At 50.3% G+C, this 16,919-nt stretch overlaps 1 protein-coding gene across 1 annotated transcript in view; it reads left to right on the plus strand.

Annotated features, from left to right (window-relative positions):
* Positions 1 to 16,919, plus strand: part of LOC135548087 (probable E3 ubiquitin-protein ligase HERC1) — a 114,003-nt gene that overhangs the window by 86,014 nt on the left and 11,070 nt on the right. The window contains 18 exon segments of the mRNA XM_064977339.1: positions 179 to 306; positions 2,323 to 2,522; positions 2,860 to 2,916; positions 2,954 to 3,011; positions 3,297 to 3,428; positions 3,602 to 3,703; positions 3,982 to 4,155; positions 5,605 to 5,904; positions 6,203 to 6,268; positions 7,041 to 7,166; positions 7,324 to 7,462; positions 7,543 to 7,724; positions 9,804 to 9,959; positions 14,063 to 14,185; positions 14,275 to 14,377; positions 14,827 to 14,996; positions 15,550 to 15,688; positions 16,424 to 16,593. Coding sequence (XP_064833411.1) covers positions 179 to 306; positions 2,323 to 2,522; positions 2,860 to 2,916; positions 2,954 to 3,011; positions 3,297 to 3,428; positions 3,602 to 3,703; positions 3,982 to 4,155; positions 5,605 to 5,904; positions 6,203 to 6,268; positions 7,041 to 7,166; positions 7,324 to 7,462; positions 7,543 to 7,724; positions 9,804 to 9,959; positions 14,063 to 14,185; positions 14,275 to 14,377; positions 14,827 to 14,996; positions 15,550 to 15,688; positions 16,424 to 16,593 — 2,525 coding nt within the window.

The following is a 16,919-nucleotide window of genomic DNA, read 5'->3' on the forward strand; positions in this document are numbered from 1 at the left end:
TTATTATTATTATGTAGAGGAAACAAGTGGTCAAATATAGCTGCCAGCAGCCACAACATGAGTCCAAGACAAGTTGCCGTTAAGTCAGGAGTGGCTTTGTTTACGACAATATGTAGTGTTCTCAGTGGTCATGGACTGGTTGATGTGTGATATCTTGCTCCTCTCGCTCCCCTCCCAGCTCCTCAGTGTGTGGCGTGGCACAGTGTGGACAAGCCCTTTGCTGTGGGTTACCCTGATGGGAAGATCCTACTGGCTACCGCTGAATCCTACGAGACTGAACAGCCCTTACTACTGTCTGCCTTCCCTGTAAGTCAACGCAGACTTTTACATCCACATAATTGTGTAGTCGTTTACAGGCCACTCTTCAACCAACTCGGTCGTGTCGTCACCATGGTTATCACCGTTCTCCAGACGCTGCAGCCATGTCCTAAAGTAGAACAAAGAATGACTCTTTCCTTTAATTTACACGATATGGGCTTCGGAATATGACACGATTTTAGTAGGAAGCAACTTTGTTCGTCATGATCATGTTGTCAAATTTACTTTAGACAGTTGGTGACGTCATTAGCAAGCAAAGTTTGTCAAAAATAGCTCGCAATACTAACATTAGCTCGCTAAAATCTGGAGGTCTCTCAATCTAAATCTTAGCTAGCTAGTATTATACTAAAGTCAATCTGGCAACATCAAAATGACGACAAAAAGGTTTTCTACTAATTAAACTCAGCAAAAAAGAGAAATGTCCTCTCACTGCCAACTGCATTTATTTTCAGCAAACCTAACATGTGTAAATATTTGTATGAACATAAGATTCAACAATTGAGACATAAACTGAACAAGTTCCACAGACTTGTAACTAACAGAAATGGAATAATGTGTCCCTGAACAAAGGGGGGTCAAAATCAAAAGTTACAGTCAGTATCTGGTGTGGCCACCAGCTGCATTAAGTACTGCAGTGTATCTCCTCCTCATGGACTGCATCAGATTTGCCAGGTCTTGCTGTGAGATGTTACCCCACTCTTCCACCAAGGCACCTGCAAGTTCCTGGACATTTCTGGGGGGAATGGCCCTAGCCCTCACCCTCCGATCCAACAGGTCCCAGACATGCTCAATGGGATTGAAATCCAGGCTCTTCGCTGGCCATGGCAGAACACTGACATTCCTGTCTTGCAGGAAATCACGCACAGAACGAGCAGTATAGCTGGTGGCATTGTCATGCTGGAGGGTCATGTCAGGATGAGCCTGCAGGAAGGGTACCACATGAGGGAGGAGGATGTCTTCCCTGTAACGCACAGTGTTGTGATTGCCTGCAATGACAACAAGCTCAGTCCGATGATGCTGTGACACACCGCCCCAGACCATGACAGACCCTCCACCTCTAAATCGATCCCTCTCCAGAGTACAGGCCTCGGTGTAACGCTCATTCCTTCGACGATAAACGCGAATCCGACCATGACCCCTGGTGAGACAAAACCGCGACTCATCAGTGAGGAGCACTTTTTGCCAGTCCTGTCTGCTCCAGCAACGGTGGGTTTGTGCCAATAAGCAACGATCCTGTGCAGGTGTTGTTACACGTGGTCTGCCACTGCGAGGACGATCAGCTGTCCGTCCTGTCTCCCTGTAGCACATTCTTAGGCGTCTCACAGTACGGACATTGCAATTTATTGCTCTGGCCACATCTGCAGTCCTCATGCCTCCTTGAACACATGCCTAAGGCACGTTCACGCAGATGAGCAGGGACCCTGGGCATTTTTCAGAGTCAACAGAAAGGCCTCTTTAGTGTCCTAGTTTTCATAACTGTGACCTTAATTACCTACCGTCTGTAAGCTGTTAGTGTCTTAATGACCGTTTCACAGGTGCATGTTCATTGATTGCTTATGGTTCATTGAACAAGCATGGGAAACAGTGTTTAAACCCTTTACAATGAAGAGCTGTGAAGTTATTTGGATTGTTACTAATTATCTTTGAAAGACGGTCCTGAAAAAGGGACATTTCTTTTTTTGCTTAGTTTATTTGCTCGTAGAAATGTCATCTTGTTTTCAAGCCACAGGAAGGCACTCTAGACCAAATCTTCACCAGCGCCCAATAAGGATACATTGAATTGAATCCCTCCCTCCCTCCATCCCTCCCTCCATCTCTCCCTCCCTCCATCTCTCTCTCTCTCCCTCCCTCCATCTCTCTCTCCCTCCCTCCCTCCATCTCTCTCTCCCTCCCTCCATCTCTCTCTCCCTCCCTCCATCTCTCTCCTCCCTCCCTCCATCTCTCTCCCTCCATCTCTCTCCCTCCCTCCCTCCCTCCCTCGCAATCCTCCCTACCTCTCTCCAGGAGAGTGTCAGCATCCTGCGCTGGGACCCCACGGGCCACCTCCTCCTCTCCACGGGCCGCTCTGAGGTGGTGAAGATCTGGGGGCGGGCGGGAGGCACCTGGATCACCCTCCACTCCCTGTTCCACACAGGCACCGTCAACACGGCCGAGTGGTGCCCGCTGCCTGGCAGAGGTCCCGAACCACGCCTTATGATGGCTGTGTGAGTACCAGGGAATAAGTGCAGTGTGTGAGTAGCAGGGAATAAGGGGAGTGTGTTATTACCAGGGAATAAGGGGAGAGTGTGCGTACCAGGCAATAAGGGGAGAGTGTGAGTACCAGGGAGTAAGGGGAGAGTGTGAGTACCAGGGAGTAAGGGGAGAGTGTGAGTACCAGGGAGTAAGGGGAGAATGTGAGTTGTGTACACTGAGTAATTAGTACATTATTAGCTATATTTGACGGTGGCAATGCAAATTGATCAACATTTCTGTATTTGGGTCAAATGTAGTCCCTGTAGACATTAGATTTAGTTATTCCCTATATTTCCTCTGTCTTTTTAGAGGGAGCCAGAATGGTCTTCTGAATGTGTGGACTCTGCCACAGGGAGGCACTAATGTGTCAGTTCCTAAGTTCCTGGGCAGCTCATCCAGTCAGGAGAGTTCCTAAGTTCCTGGGCAGCTCATCCAGTCAGGAGAACAACAGTGGCATCAAGGTCAGTACAGTCAGTGTGTTCTGTAACGCTCAGTTATGGCTGAGATAAGCGGCTTCGGTTGTGTCTCCTTTATTTCCCCCATTTCCTCTGACACCTAAAATGGGAAGTAGAAAATCGTCAGTTGTCTTTGTGGAGGAACAGAAAGTCATCATTTTCTATTATTCTATTCTTTTTCTTCTTCTTATCCTTTTTGGATTCTTCTAATAACTACTGTATTTGTCAATTCAATTGCAGTTACTCTTTTATTCACTGTGTCCTGATCTATGTGGCGTTTGGCCTCTCTAGCGTGGCAGTGCCAAGTGTGTGTTCAGACTGAGTGGTCACATCACAGCGGTGAAGACCCTGTCCTTCTGCCCCAGTGGTCTGGCCCTGGTGTCTGGAGGTATAGGAGGACTACTCAACATCTGGTCTCTACAGGTGAGAGCTGTAGCATGATGGACTACGCTACTAATAATGCGCTGTTTTCTCATAGTAAAGATTATCTTAAAGATAACGTCATCGAGTCATCCAAACTCCTTATCAATACAATATCCCCTGTCTATTATCAGTGCCGTGTGTTCTAATCTTATCCCGGTTCTCCCCTCCTACAGGATGGTTCCATCCTACAGACAGTGGTGACAGGCCTAGGCTCAGTGGTCAGTACCACCTGGATACCAAATGTAGGGGTGGCTGCCTGCTCCGGGAGGTCGAAGGTTAGTCCAGTATGCCTTTCACTGCACTAGGCCTCAGGCTCGATCTCTTTACGATCTGTCCTCGTCTGTTCTCGTCTCCCGCGTCATCTCCACTGATTGGAACAGACTTGGCAGGTGGAAACAGAATGGTGGGAGATCATCATTAGGCTGTCTTTCACTTGGTCACTTCTTTCAGATCAGTGCAGTTGAAAGAGAGGGGAGGAGATGAGAGGACAGCTTTTTAGACTGAGAAAGAGACCTAATGAACAGGGTCTGATGTCTGACCTCCCCTCCAACAGGATTCTCTGCTGATCCGTTGTACGTCAGACTGGATCTCCCAGAACCACGTGTTGGCATCCTGCCGCACCGTCCTCAGAACACAGGGCATTCTGGGTCTGAACCGTGCACCGTGCATGGCCGTCTTCCTGGAGAGACTTCCCACACTGCTGCAGGAACAGTACAGCTACGAGAGGGTTAGTTCCATACAGCAGTGCAGCTAGTTAGTTTGTTATCTACTTATTTAGATATCTACTTGGTTAGTTATCTAGTTAGTTAGTTATCTACTTCGTTATCTATTTAGTTTGTTATCTAGTTAGTAATCTACTTGGTTAGCTATCTACTTGGTTAGTTATCTACTTGGTTAGTTATCTACTTGGTTAGTTATCTACTTGGTTAGTTATCTACTTATTTAGATATCTACTTGGTTAGTTATCTAGTTAGTTAGTTATCTCGTTATCTATTTAGTTTGTTATCTAGTTAGTAATCTACTTGGTTAGCTATCTACTTGGTTAGTTATCTACTTGGTTAGTTATCTACTTGGTTAGTTATCTACTTGGTTAGTTATCTACTTGGTTAGTTATCTACTTATTTAGATATCTACTTGGTTAGTTATCTAGTTAGTTAGTTATCTACTTATTTAGATAACTACTTGGTTAGTTATCTAGTTGGTTGGTTATCTACCTGGTTAGTTATCTACCTGGTTAGTTATCTGCTTGGTTAGTTATCTACTTGGTTAGTTATCTACCTGGTTAGTTATCTACTTGGTTAGTTATGTACTTAGTTAGTTATCTATTTGGTTAGTTATCAACTTGGTTAGTTATCTACTTATTTAGATATCTACTTGGTTAGTTATCTAGTTGGTTAGTTATCTACCTGGTTAGTTATCTACCTGGTTCGTTATCTGCTTGGTTAGTTATCTACTTGGTTAGTTTGTTAGTTTGGCCGTCTTCCTGGAGAGACTTCCCACACTGCTGCAGGAGGCTGCTTGGATTTACATTCCTACACTTACTCTGTAGAGGCTCTCGCCTAACAGCTTGTGACTTGTGATTTCGGTGCATTCCAGAGGTTGTAACTTTATGCAAGTTTTACTACAGGGAACTTGGCGGATATAATCCAGCCTTCGCTAATGCTGCTGACCTCAACAAACTGTCACTGAAGGCCAATTTACAGACAAATGTCCCGTCTCTCTGCAAGGTTATTGAGCCCAGAGGAACATCGGCTAATACAGTAGTTTTCCACCTCATTGGATCTTGAGGATTAATCCGTGTGTCTGTGTGGGGTGTTTGTGTGTGTGTGGTGTCTGTCTGTCTGTCTGTCTGTCTGTCTGTCTGTGTGTCTGTCTGTCTGTGTGTCTCTGTCTGTCTGTGTGTCTCTGTCTGTCTGTGTGTCTCTGTCTGTCTGTGTGTCTCTGTCTGTCTCTCTGTCTGTCTGGCTGGCTGGCTGTGTGTGTCTCTCTCTTTCTCTCTGTGTGTCTGTCTTTCTCTCTCTCTCTGTCTCTCTCTCTCTTCCTCTCTCTTTCTCTCTCTTTCTCTTCCCTCTTTCTCTTTCTCTCTCTCTCTCTCTCTCTCTCTCTCTTTCTCTTTCTCTCTCTCTCTCTCTCTTTCTCTCTCTTTTTCTCTTCTCTCTTCTCTCTCTCTCTATAGAGTCACGTGACAGCGGGTGACCAGTTGGTCCACAGTGCCTTCCTCCAGAGTCTGGCCTCTCTGACCGTCGGTCTTTCCCTGGAACAGTACCTGTGTCGTCCCTGCCGACCCCCCCACCACCATGCTGCCAGCCTCAGCCTCGACCACACACACTCCTGCCCCATGGAGTGGAGCTGGCTCCAAACCTTCTCCACCACTGTGAAGAGCGCGGAGGCCATCGCCAGGGGAACAGCGTTCCCAGAATCCTTCACTGTCCCAGAGTTCCAGCAGGCAGGAACCACAGAACTCACCAAGCCCCTGGTGAGCAGAAAGTAGAAGCTTCCTCAGACTAGGATGGTGTCTGAAATGACACCCTATTCCCTATTAGTGTGTGCTGCATAGAGAATAGGGCACTTGGGAGTGTGTGGGGTTGAGTTATTGGAGAAACAGGCTAACACCAATTATGGTGTTCATTCAACAGTTTTTTTTTTTTTCTTTTTACTTTTAGTGTTATTTGTTCATCTTTCCATTTACTGTGATGTATGGCGGCTCACACAGTTTGTTGATGCACTCACTTCAATTCACTTCTTCGCTTCTCTTCTTCTCTCCTCTTTCTCAGGACAATAGTAAGTGGAGCTTCATGATGGACGAACAACTCATGTCCTGGGCCACCACCAGACCTGAGGTAAGATGTCTGTCTCTAATACCATATCTACATCCCAAATGGCACCCTATTCCCTATATAGTGCACTACTATTGACCAGGGCCTACACAGGGCTCTATTCCCTATATAGTGCACTACTACTGACCAGGGCCCACACAGGGCTCTATTCCCTATATAGTGCACTACTATTGACCAGGGCCTACACAGGGCTCTATTCCCTATATAGTGCACTACTATTGACCAGGGCCTACACAGGGCTCTATTCCCTATATAGTGCACTACTATTGACCAGGGCCTACACAGGGCTCTATTCCCTATATAGTGCACTACTATTGACCAGGGCCTACACAGGGCTCTATTCCCTATATAGTGCACTACTATTGACCAGGTCCTACACAGGGCTCTATTCCCTATATAGTGCACTACTATTGACCAGGGCCTACACAGGGCTCAGGTCAAAATAAGTCCACTATATAGGGAATAGGGTGCCATTTCTGATGCAGGCCATATCTCTTGAGGTAAGATTTCTGTCTGTAAAACCATATATTCTATTCTCTTAATGTCATTACTGTATCACTTGACATACCCTCAGCAGCTCTGGGAACCCACACCCTGGGTCAGGCCAGCCTAATGACACTGCTCCATCACTTCATGTTCAGATAGCTGTATCACTAGCTATTGTTCACACTGTTCAGTGTTATGACTGTTCCCATAACGATATCCTGTCTGTGAAACCAGGCTACTTTAAGCTCCTTTCACAGGCTTTCCCACCTCCTCTTACTGTATTTGACAGGACTGGCAGCAGGGAGGGAAGAGTCAGGTGTTTCTGTGGGGCAACGGGCGTCACGGCCAGCTGGCAGACGCAGGGACCAACCTGATGGTGCCTACCATCGCCCCGTCTCTGTCCCAGACACATCAGGTAGAGTTCATAACCCACTAATACACCAGGGTCACGTTACATTACAGCACACGTCGTGAGCATCTCTGATCAGGCAGCTCCAGATTGTACTTAGGCTTCTTACATTTTGAGCCCGAAGATTCTCTGTTGTTGACCTGTGATACTCTCCTCTCTGCAGGTTGTGTGTGGGCAGAACTGTACATTTCTGGTACAGGCGAACGGTACGGTGCTGGCTGTAGGAGAGGGTAGCTATGGGAGACTGGGCCAGGGCAACTCTGATGACCTATATACCCCCACAGTTATCTCAGCCTTGCAAGGTAACATCTTTATCTCAGGTTGATCTATAACCTTGGACACCTTTGACACCTTTGTCCACTTGTTGACCCCCCCCCCCCAGGCTACGTGGTGACCCAGCTGGTGACCTCTTGCGGTTCTGACGGTCACTCCCTGGCCCTGACGGAGACGGGGGAGGTGTTCAGCTGGGGTGACGGGGACTATGGGAAGCTGGGACATGGGAACAGTGAGAGACAGAGACGACCCAAACAGGTGGAGGCTCTGCAGGGAGAGGAGGTGGTGCAGGTAGGACTGGAGATGAGGCTCTGCAGGGAGAGGAGGTGGGGCGGATAGGACTGGAGATTAGGCTCTGCAGGGAGAGGAGGTGGGGCGGATAGGACTGGAGATGAGGCTCTGCAGGGAGAGGAGGTGGGGAGGATAGGACTGGAGATGAGGCTCTGCAGGGAGAGGAGGTGGGGTGGATAGGACTGGAGATGAGGCTCTGCAGGGAGAGGAGGTGGGGAGGATAGGACTGGAGATGAGGCTCTGCAGGGAGAGGAGGTGGGCAGGTAGGACTGGAGATGAGGCTCTGCAGGGAGAGGAGGTGGTGCAGGTAGGACTGGAGATGAGGCTCTGCAGGGAGAGGAGGTGGGGAGGATAGGACTGGAGATGAGGCTCTGCAGGGAGAGGAGGTGGTGAGGATAGGACTGGAGATTAGGCTCTGCAGGGAGAGGAGGTGGGGCGGATAGGACTGGAGATGAGGCTCTGCAGGGAGAGGAGGTGGTACAGGTAGGACTGGAGATGAGGCTCTGCAGGGAGAGGAGGTGGGGCGGATAGGACTGGAGATGAGGCTCTGCAGGGAGAGGAGGTGGGGTGGATAGGACTGGAGATGAGGCTCTGCAGGGAGAGGAGGTGGGGAGGATAGGACTGGAGATGAGGCTCTGCAGGGAGAGGAGGTGGGCAGGTAGGACTGGAGATGAGGCTCTGCAGGGAGAGGAGGTGGGGAGGATAGGACTGGAGATGAGGCTCTGCAGGGAGAGGAGGTGGGGGCAGGATAGGACTGGAGATGAGGCTCTGCAGGGAGAGGAGGTGGGGAGGATAGGACTGGAGATGAGGCTCTGCAGGGAGAGGAGGCAGGTAGGAGAGGAGGTGGGGCAGGATAGGACTGGAGATGAGGCTCTGCAGGGAGAGGAGGTGGGGAGGATAGGACTGGAGATGAGGCTCTGCAGGGAGAGGAGGTGGTGAGGATAGGACTGGAGATGAGGCTCTGCAGGGAGAGGAGGTGGGGAGGATAGTACTGGAGATGAGGCTCTGCAGGGAGAGGAGGTGGGGCAGGATAGGACTGGAGATGAGGCTCTGCAGGGAGAGGAGGTGGGGAGGATAGGACTGGAGATGAGGCTCTGCAGGGAGAGGAGGTGGGGAGGATAGGACTGGAGATGAGGCTCTGCAGGGAGGGAGGTGGGGCAGGTAGGACTGGAGATAGGCTCTGCAGGGAGAGGAGGCTCTGGGGGGAGGGGGAGTACAGGTAGGACTGGAGATGAGGCTCTGCAGGGAGAGGAGGTGGGGAGGATAGGACTGGAGATGAGGCTCTGCAGGGAGAGGAGGTGGGGCAGTTAGGACTGGAGATGAGGCTCTGCAGGGAGAGGAGGTGGGGAGGATAGGACTGGAGATGAGGCTCTGCAGGGAGAGGAGGTGGGGCAGGTAGGACTGGAGATGAGGCTCTGCAGGGAGAGGAGGAGGTGGGGCGGATAGGACTGGAGATGAGGCTCTGCAGGGAGAGGAGGGGGGTGGGGAGGATAGGACTGGAGATGAGGCTCTGCAGGGAGAGGAGGTGGGGCAGGTAGGACTGGAGATGAGGCTCTGCAGGGAGAGGAGGTGGGGAGGATAGGACTGGAGATGAGGCTCTGCAGGGAGAGGAGGTGGGTTGCAGGACTGGAGATGAGGCTCTGCAGGGGGTGGATAGGACTGGAGATGAGGCTCTGCAGGGAGAGGAGGTGGGGCAGGTAGGACTGGAGATGAGGCTCTGCAGGGAGAGGAGGTGGGGTGGATAGGACTGGAGATGAGGCTCTGCAGGGAGAGGAGGTGGGGCGGATAGGACTGGAGATGAGGCTCTGCAGGGAGAGGAGGTGGGGACTCTAGGACTGAGATGAGGGCTCATTTGGAGATGAGGATCACACCTAACATTTCTGGGATGTTAAATGACATTATGGTTTCATTGAATCCCTCTTACTCTTACTGATTGCATACCCTTCATTGCATTTACATTAGATGTATAATGCTTCATTCTAAGTGGTAGGCCAGCATGGAAACATTCTTGGTTTCAAGTTTCTCTGATGAGGCTCTGCAGGGAGAGGACACAACAGTATCATTCCTTCAGGACTGGAGTTGAGGTCTGGGTTCAAACACTCAGCTGTGATTACAACAGACGGGAAGCTGTTCTGCCTTCGGAGTGGAGACTCTGGTCGTCTGGGTCAAAGATCAACGGCCAACAAGATGCTGCCTGAGGGAGTCACGGCACTGGAGGGATATCACATTGGACAGGTAAGACCCATCATATCAGACATACCAAACCGTATTAGCACACTACACGGTTGCCATTGCACTCAGGCCAGGTGGGGAGGATAGGACTGGAGATGAGGCTCTGCTGCGCAGGACTGCTAGGACTGGAGAGAAACTGGACACCTTAATAACAGAAATATAGGGATACTAATAGGACTGGAGAGGCTCTGAAAACACAGGATAGGACTGGAGATGATCTGCAGGGAGAGGAGGTGGGGAGGATAGGACTGGAGATGAGGCTCCATTAGGACTGGGATAGGCTCTGCCCACAGACTGGAAGAGGCAACATCCATCATATCAGACTGGTAACGTCCATCGTGTCAGACTGGTAACGCTCCATCGTGTCAGACTGGTACCGTCCATCGTGTCAGACTGGTAACGTCCATCGTGTCAGACTGGTAACGTCCATCGTGTCAGACTGGTAACGTCCATCGTGTCAGACTGGTAACGTCCATCGTACAGGTCAGACTGGTAACGTCCATCGTGTCAGACTGGTAACGCTCCATCGCTCTGCAGGGAGAGGAGGAGGTGTCAGACTGGTAGATGAGGCCATCGTGTCAGGGAGAGACTGGTAACGTCCATCGATGTCAGACTGGTAACGTCCATCGTGTCAGACTGGTAACGTCCATCGTGTCAGACTGGTAGACGTCCATCGTGTCAGACTGGTACATTCGTCCATCGTGTCAGACTGTAACGTCCATCGTGTCAGACTGGTACCGTCCATCGTGTCAGACTGGTAACGTCCATCGTGTCAGACTGGTAACGTCCATCGTGTCAGACTGGTAACGTCCATCGTGTCAGACTGGTACACGTCCAGGGTGTCAGACTGGTGGTAAGTCCATCGTGTCAGACTGGTACCGTCCATACATGGTGCCATTGACTGGTGGTCCTTCCATCGACTGTGCGCAGGACCATAACGGAGAGAAAACACCTTAATCAGAAATATAGGGATACGTCCATCGTGTCAAGACTGGTAACGTCCATCGTGTCAGACTGGTAACGTCCATCGTGTCAGACTGGTAACGTCCATCGTGTCAGACTGGTAACGTCCATCGTGTCAGACTGGTGGTAACGTCCATCGTGTCAGACTGGTAACGTCCATCGTGTCAGACTGGTAACGTCCATCGTGTCAGACTGGTGGTAACGTCCATCGTGTCAGACTGGTAACGTCCATCGTGTCAGACTGGTGGTAACGTCCATCGTGTCAGACTGGTAACGTCCATCGTGTCAGACTGGTAACGTCCATCGTGTCAGACTGGTAACGTCCATCGTGTCAGACTGGTAACGTCCATCGTGTCAGACTGGTAACGTCCATCGTGTCAGACTGGTAACGTCCATCGTGTCAGACTGGTGGTAACGTCCATCGTGTCAGAGACATGTCAGACTGGTAACGTCCATCGTGTCAGACTGGTGGTAACGTCCATCGTGTCAGACTGGTGGTAACGTCCATCGTGTCAGACTGGTAACGTCCATCGTGTCAGACTGGTAACGTCCATCGTGTCAGACTGGTGGTAACGTCCATCGTGTCAGACTGGTAACGTCCATCGTGTCAGACTGGTAACGTCCATCGTGTCAGACTGGTGGTAACGTCCATCGTGTCAGACTGGTGGTAACGTCCATCGTGTCAGACTGGTAACGTCCATCGTGTCAGACTGGTAACGTCCATCGTGTCAGACTGGTAACGTCCATCGTGTCAGACTGGGTAACGTCCATCGTGTCAGACTGGTAACGTCCATCGTGTCAGACTGGTAACGTCCATCGTGTCAGACTGGTAACGTCCATCGTGTCAGACTGTGGTAACGTCCATCGTGTCAGACTGGTAACGTCCATCGTGTCAGACTGGTACCGTCCATCGTGTCAGACTGGTGGTACCGTCCATCGTGTCAGACTGGTAACGTCCATCGTGTCAGACTGGTGGTACCGTCCATCGTGTCAGACTGGTGGTAACGTCCATCGTGTCAGACTGGTACCGTCCATCGTGTCAGACTGGTGGTACCGTCCATCGTGTCAGACTGGTGGTAACGTCCATCGTGTCAGACTGGTGGTACCGTCCATCGTGTCAGACTGGTGGTACCGTCCATCGTGTCAGACTGGTAACGTCCATCGTGTCAGACTGGTACCGTCCATCGTGTCAGACTGGTGGTACCGTCCATCGTGTCAGACTGGTGGTACCGTCCATCGTGTCAGACTGGTGGTACGTCCATCGTGTCAGACAGGTGGTAACGTCCATCGTGTCAGACTGGTGGTAACGTCCATCGTGTCAGACTGGTGGTACCGTCCATCGTGTCAGACAGGTGGTATCGTCCATCGTGTCAGACTGGTGGTACCGTCCATCGTGTCAGACTGGTGGTAACGTCCATGTGTCAGACAGGTGGTAACGTCCATCGTGTCAGACTGGTGGCCCATGTGTCGATTTTCTGTCCTTTGATGCTGCCAATGTTGCCTAAGGAGAAAAATGTTTTAAAGCAGGGGGTCTCAGTCAGGGCATGGTGTTTAAAGCAGACTGGGGTCTCAGTCTGGGCTGGTGTTTTAAAGCAGGGGTCTCAGTCAGGGCATGGTGTTTTAAAGCAGGGGGTCTCAGTCAGGGCTGGTGTTTTAAAGCAGGGGGTCTCAGTCAGGGCATGGTGTTTAAAGCAGGGGGTCTCAGTCAGGGCTGGTGTTTTAAAGCAGGGGGTCTCAGTCAGGGCATGGTGTTTTAAAGCAGGGGTCTCAGTCAGGGCATGGTGTTTTAAAGCAGGGGGTCTCAGTCAGGGCATGGTGTTTTAAAGCAGGGGTCTCAGTCAGGGCATGGTGTTTTAAAGCAGGGGGTCTCAGTCTGGGCTGGTGTTTTAAAGCAGGGGTCTCAGTCAGGGCATGGTGTTTTAAAGCAGGGGTCTCAGTCTGGGCTGGTGTTTTAAAGCAGGGGGTCTCAGTCAGGGCATGGTGTTTTAAAGCAGGGGGTCTCAGTCTGGGCTGGTGTTTTAAAGCAGGGGGTCTCAGTCAGGGCATGGTGTTTTAAAGCAGGGGGTCTCAGTCTGGGCTGGTGTTTTAAAGCAGGGGGTCTCAGTCAGGGCATGGTGTTTTAAAGCAGGGGTCTCAGTCAGGGCATGGTGTTTTAAAGCAGGGGGTCTCAGTCAGGGCATGGTGTTTTAAAGCAGGGGGTCTCAGTCAGGGCTGGTGTTTTAAAGCAGGGGGTGTCAGTCAGGGCATGGTGTTTTAAAGCAGGGGGTGTCAGTCAGGGCATGGTGTTTTAAAGCAGGGGGTCTCAGTCAGGGCATGGTGTTTTAAAGCAGGGGGTCTCAGTCAGGGCTGGTGTTTTAAAGCAGGGGGTCTCAGTCAGGGCATGGTGTTTTAAAGCAGGGGGTCTCAGTCAGGGCATGGTGTTTTAAAGCAGGGGTCTCAGTCAGGGCATGGTGTTTTAAAGCAGGGGTCTCAGTCAGGGCATGGTGTTTTAAAGCAGGGGGTCTCAGTCAGGGCATGGTGTTTTAAAGCAGGGGGTCTCAGTCAGGGCATGGTGTATGCATGCTGCATAAGTCCTGCTGGTTACATCCAATTTCCCCTCGCAGGATAATATATATATATTTTTCTACCTTTATTTAACTAGGCAATTCGGTGAAGAACAAATTCTTATTTACAATGACTGCCTACACCGGCCAAACCCAGACGACACTGGGCCAATTGTGCGCCGCCCTATGGGACTCCCAATCACGGCCGGATGTCATACAGCCTGGAATCGAACCAGGGACTGTAGTGACGCCTCTTGCACTGAGATTGCAGTGCCTTAGACCACTGCGCCACTCGGGAGCCCTATTAATAACCTTTATTGAATTCAATCGGGCCCCCTGCTCTGCTTCCTATTGGCCCCCAGATGTATATGTTATTCCTATTGGCCCCCAGATGTATATGTTATTCCTATTGGCCCCCAGATGTATATCTTATTCCTATTGGCCCCCAGATGTATATCTTATTCCTATTGGCCCCCAGATGTATATCTAATTCCTATTGGCCCCCAGATGTATATCTTATTCCTATTGCCATTGGATCTCTGTCAGCTTCGGTCAACGGTCACCTATGTGTTGACAATGTCTTTCTCCCATTGTGACTAGGTGTCCTGTGGTATCAACCACACCCTGGTGCTGTCCTCCGATGGGATGAGTGTCTGGTCCTTTGGTGACGGGGACTATGGGAAGCTGGGGACCGGTCCCTGCACTGTGAAGTCTTATCCTCAGGTAGGCTACAAGTGCTCCTCTCACGTTTCAACAACATAACTTCCACAATGGGTTATTATTCATCTTTTTCATTATTCTTTTCTTTGTAGAAAGTGGAGCAACTGTGTAACAAGGGAATCAAGAAGGTTGGCTGTGGGACCCAGTTCTCTGTTGTCCTCGCCAAAGATGGGCTTGTTTACACCTTTGGACAAGGTAATGAATGTAGTTTATCATGTGAAGCTCCACACAGCAGACTTGACTACAGTAGTGGGCTAACTTGTTGTCTTTTTAATGGACCCTCAGCTGTTCTGTTTTTGTGGTGGCACAGCAGCTACATAATCATATCTGTCAGTTCCCCCACCTATTGTAAAACATCCATATCAAAGTGGTGTCATGTGCATTGATTATGTGGTGCTTGAGCTAGATTATTATTTTTTTAATTGACAGAACTTTAAGACCTATTTCAAGCTGTCTTGTATCTCCTTCCTTCCTTCCTTCCTTTCTTCCTTCCTTCCTTTCTTCCTTCCTTCCTTTCTTCCTTCCTTCCTTTCTTCCTTTCTTCCTTTCTTCCTTCCTTCCTTTCTTCCTTTCTTCCTTTCTTCCTTTCTTCCTTTCTTCCTTCCTTTCTTCCTTCCTTCCTTCCTTCCTTCCTCTCCCCTCAGAGCGGTTGATCGGCCTGCCAGACTCTCTGTTGAAGAACCACAACCGTCCCCAGGTGGTGCCAGCCCTGGAGGGGGTGTTTGTAGAGGACATAGCTGTGGGCTGTGAGCATGTCCTGGTTTTGTCTTCTACCGGAGATGTCTATGCCTGGGGCTGTAACTGTGAGGGACAGGTAGGAACATAGCTTCTTACATGACTTCTTCATTCAGCTTTCCTCAATTTCTTGCATCCTCTCCTCGCCTCTGAGGGTGTGGAGCTGAGGGTGTGGAGCTGAGGGTGTGGAGCTGAGGGTGTGGAGCTGAGGGTGTGGAGCTGAGGGTGTGGAGCTGAGGGTGTGGAGCGTGGACCTTTTCCTCCAATGAGGAGGTGGTAACTAGATAAGACGTGAGGAAAGGGGTGGCAGGGTAGCCTAGTGGTTAGAGTGTAGAGGAGGCAGGGTAGCCTAGTGGTTAGCGCTTTGGACTAGTAACCGAAAGGTTGCAAGTTCAAATCCCTGAGCTGACAAGGTACAAAATCTGTCGTTCTGCCCCTGAACAGGCAGTTAACCCACTGTTCCTAGGCCGTCATTGAAAATAAGAATTTGGCTAAAGGTAAAAAAAAAAATATGTAAAAAAGACTGAGATGGAGCCTAAGACTAGTGGGGGTGGTGTATGGATTTGTCCTCTCATTCAGAATGTGACTTTCCACTGAAGTCAGTCTTTGTTTTGTGTTGATCTGTCTTTCAGCTTGGCCTGGGTCACTCAAGCCCAGTGAAGGAGCCCACCCTGGTGACAGGCCTACAGGGGAACAATGTCAGACAGATCTCTGCTGGTCGCTGTCACAGCTCAGCCTGGACCACACCCTCACCCTCTGTCAAAGCCTCAGGTAAACACACAGCTCAGCCTGGACCTCACCCTCACCCTCTGTCAAAGCCTCAGGTAAACACACAGCTCAGCCTGGACCTCACCCTCTGTCAAAGCCTCAGGTAAACACACAGCTCAGCCTGGACCTCACCCTCACCCTCTGTCAAAGCCTCAGGTAAACACACAGCTCAGCCTGGACCTCACCCTGTCAAAGCCTCAGGTAAACACACAGCTCAGCCTGGACCACACCCTCACCCTCTGTTAAAGCCTCAGGTAAACACACAGCTCAGCCTGGACCTCACCCTCACCCTCTGTCAAAGCCTCAGGTAAACACACAGCTCAGCCTGGACCACACCCTCTGTCAAAGCCTCAGGTAAACACACAGCTCAGCCTGGACCTCACCCTCACCCTGTCAAAGCCTCAGGTAAACACACAGCTCAGCCTGGACCACACCCTCACCCTGTCAAAGCCTCAGGTAAACACACAGCTCAGCCTGGACCTCACCCTCTGTCAAAGCCTCAGGTAAACACACAGCTCAGCCTGGACCACACCCTCTGTCAAAGCCTCAGGTAAACACACACACACACACACACACACACACACACACACACACTGATGGCATGCCTCAGCTCTCTGTGCTTGGAGAGCAGATGTTATCCATAATGTCTCCTGGGGTTGGACATATCCCAGGACTGTTACCCAGTCTGACCTCTTGTTCATCTTCCATAAACAGTGTCTGCTGACCTCTCTTTTCCAGGTGCCTCAGCCAACCTGCAGCTGGGTCTGCCCCAGTCTATCCCTCCCCAGTACAACGCTCTGAAAGACTGCAGCCCTGACGTCCTCAACACCCGCCTCCGGGTGCTCTACCACTTCTCTGACCTCATGTACAAGTCCTGGAGGCTACTCAACCTCCACCCCAGGAACCAGGTAATGAACAAGCTGCTCTCAGTGTATCTTGTCAACCTCATATTATCTCTGATCGATGTCAGGGAATGAGTCACACGGTCTTACCGTAAATCTCATGTCTTACCCGTTACCCGGTCTTTCTGTCACACACACACACACACACACACACACACACAGCTGATGTTTACTGTGTCGATCTAGATTGAGATGTCTTCTGTGAAGTACATTGAGACCTTGCGATGATGCATATCAAAAAACTGTTTAACCTGACTTGATGTTTCTCTCTCTTTCTCTCTCTCTCTCTTTCCCTCTCTTTCTCTCTCTTTCTCTCTTTCTCTACCTGCCTC

Source organism: Oncorhynchus masou, chromosome 11 (genome assembly GCF_036934945.1).
Source record: "Oncorhynchus masou masou isolate Uvic2021 chromosome 11, UVic_Omas_1.1, whole genome shotgun sequence".
Classification (NCBI taxonomy): domain Eukaryota; kingdom Metazoa; phylum Chordata; class Actinopteri; order Salmoniformes; family Salmonidae; genus Oncorhynchus; species Oncorhynchus masou.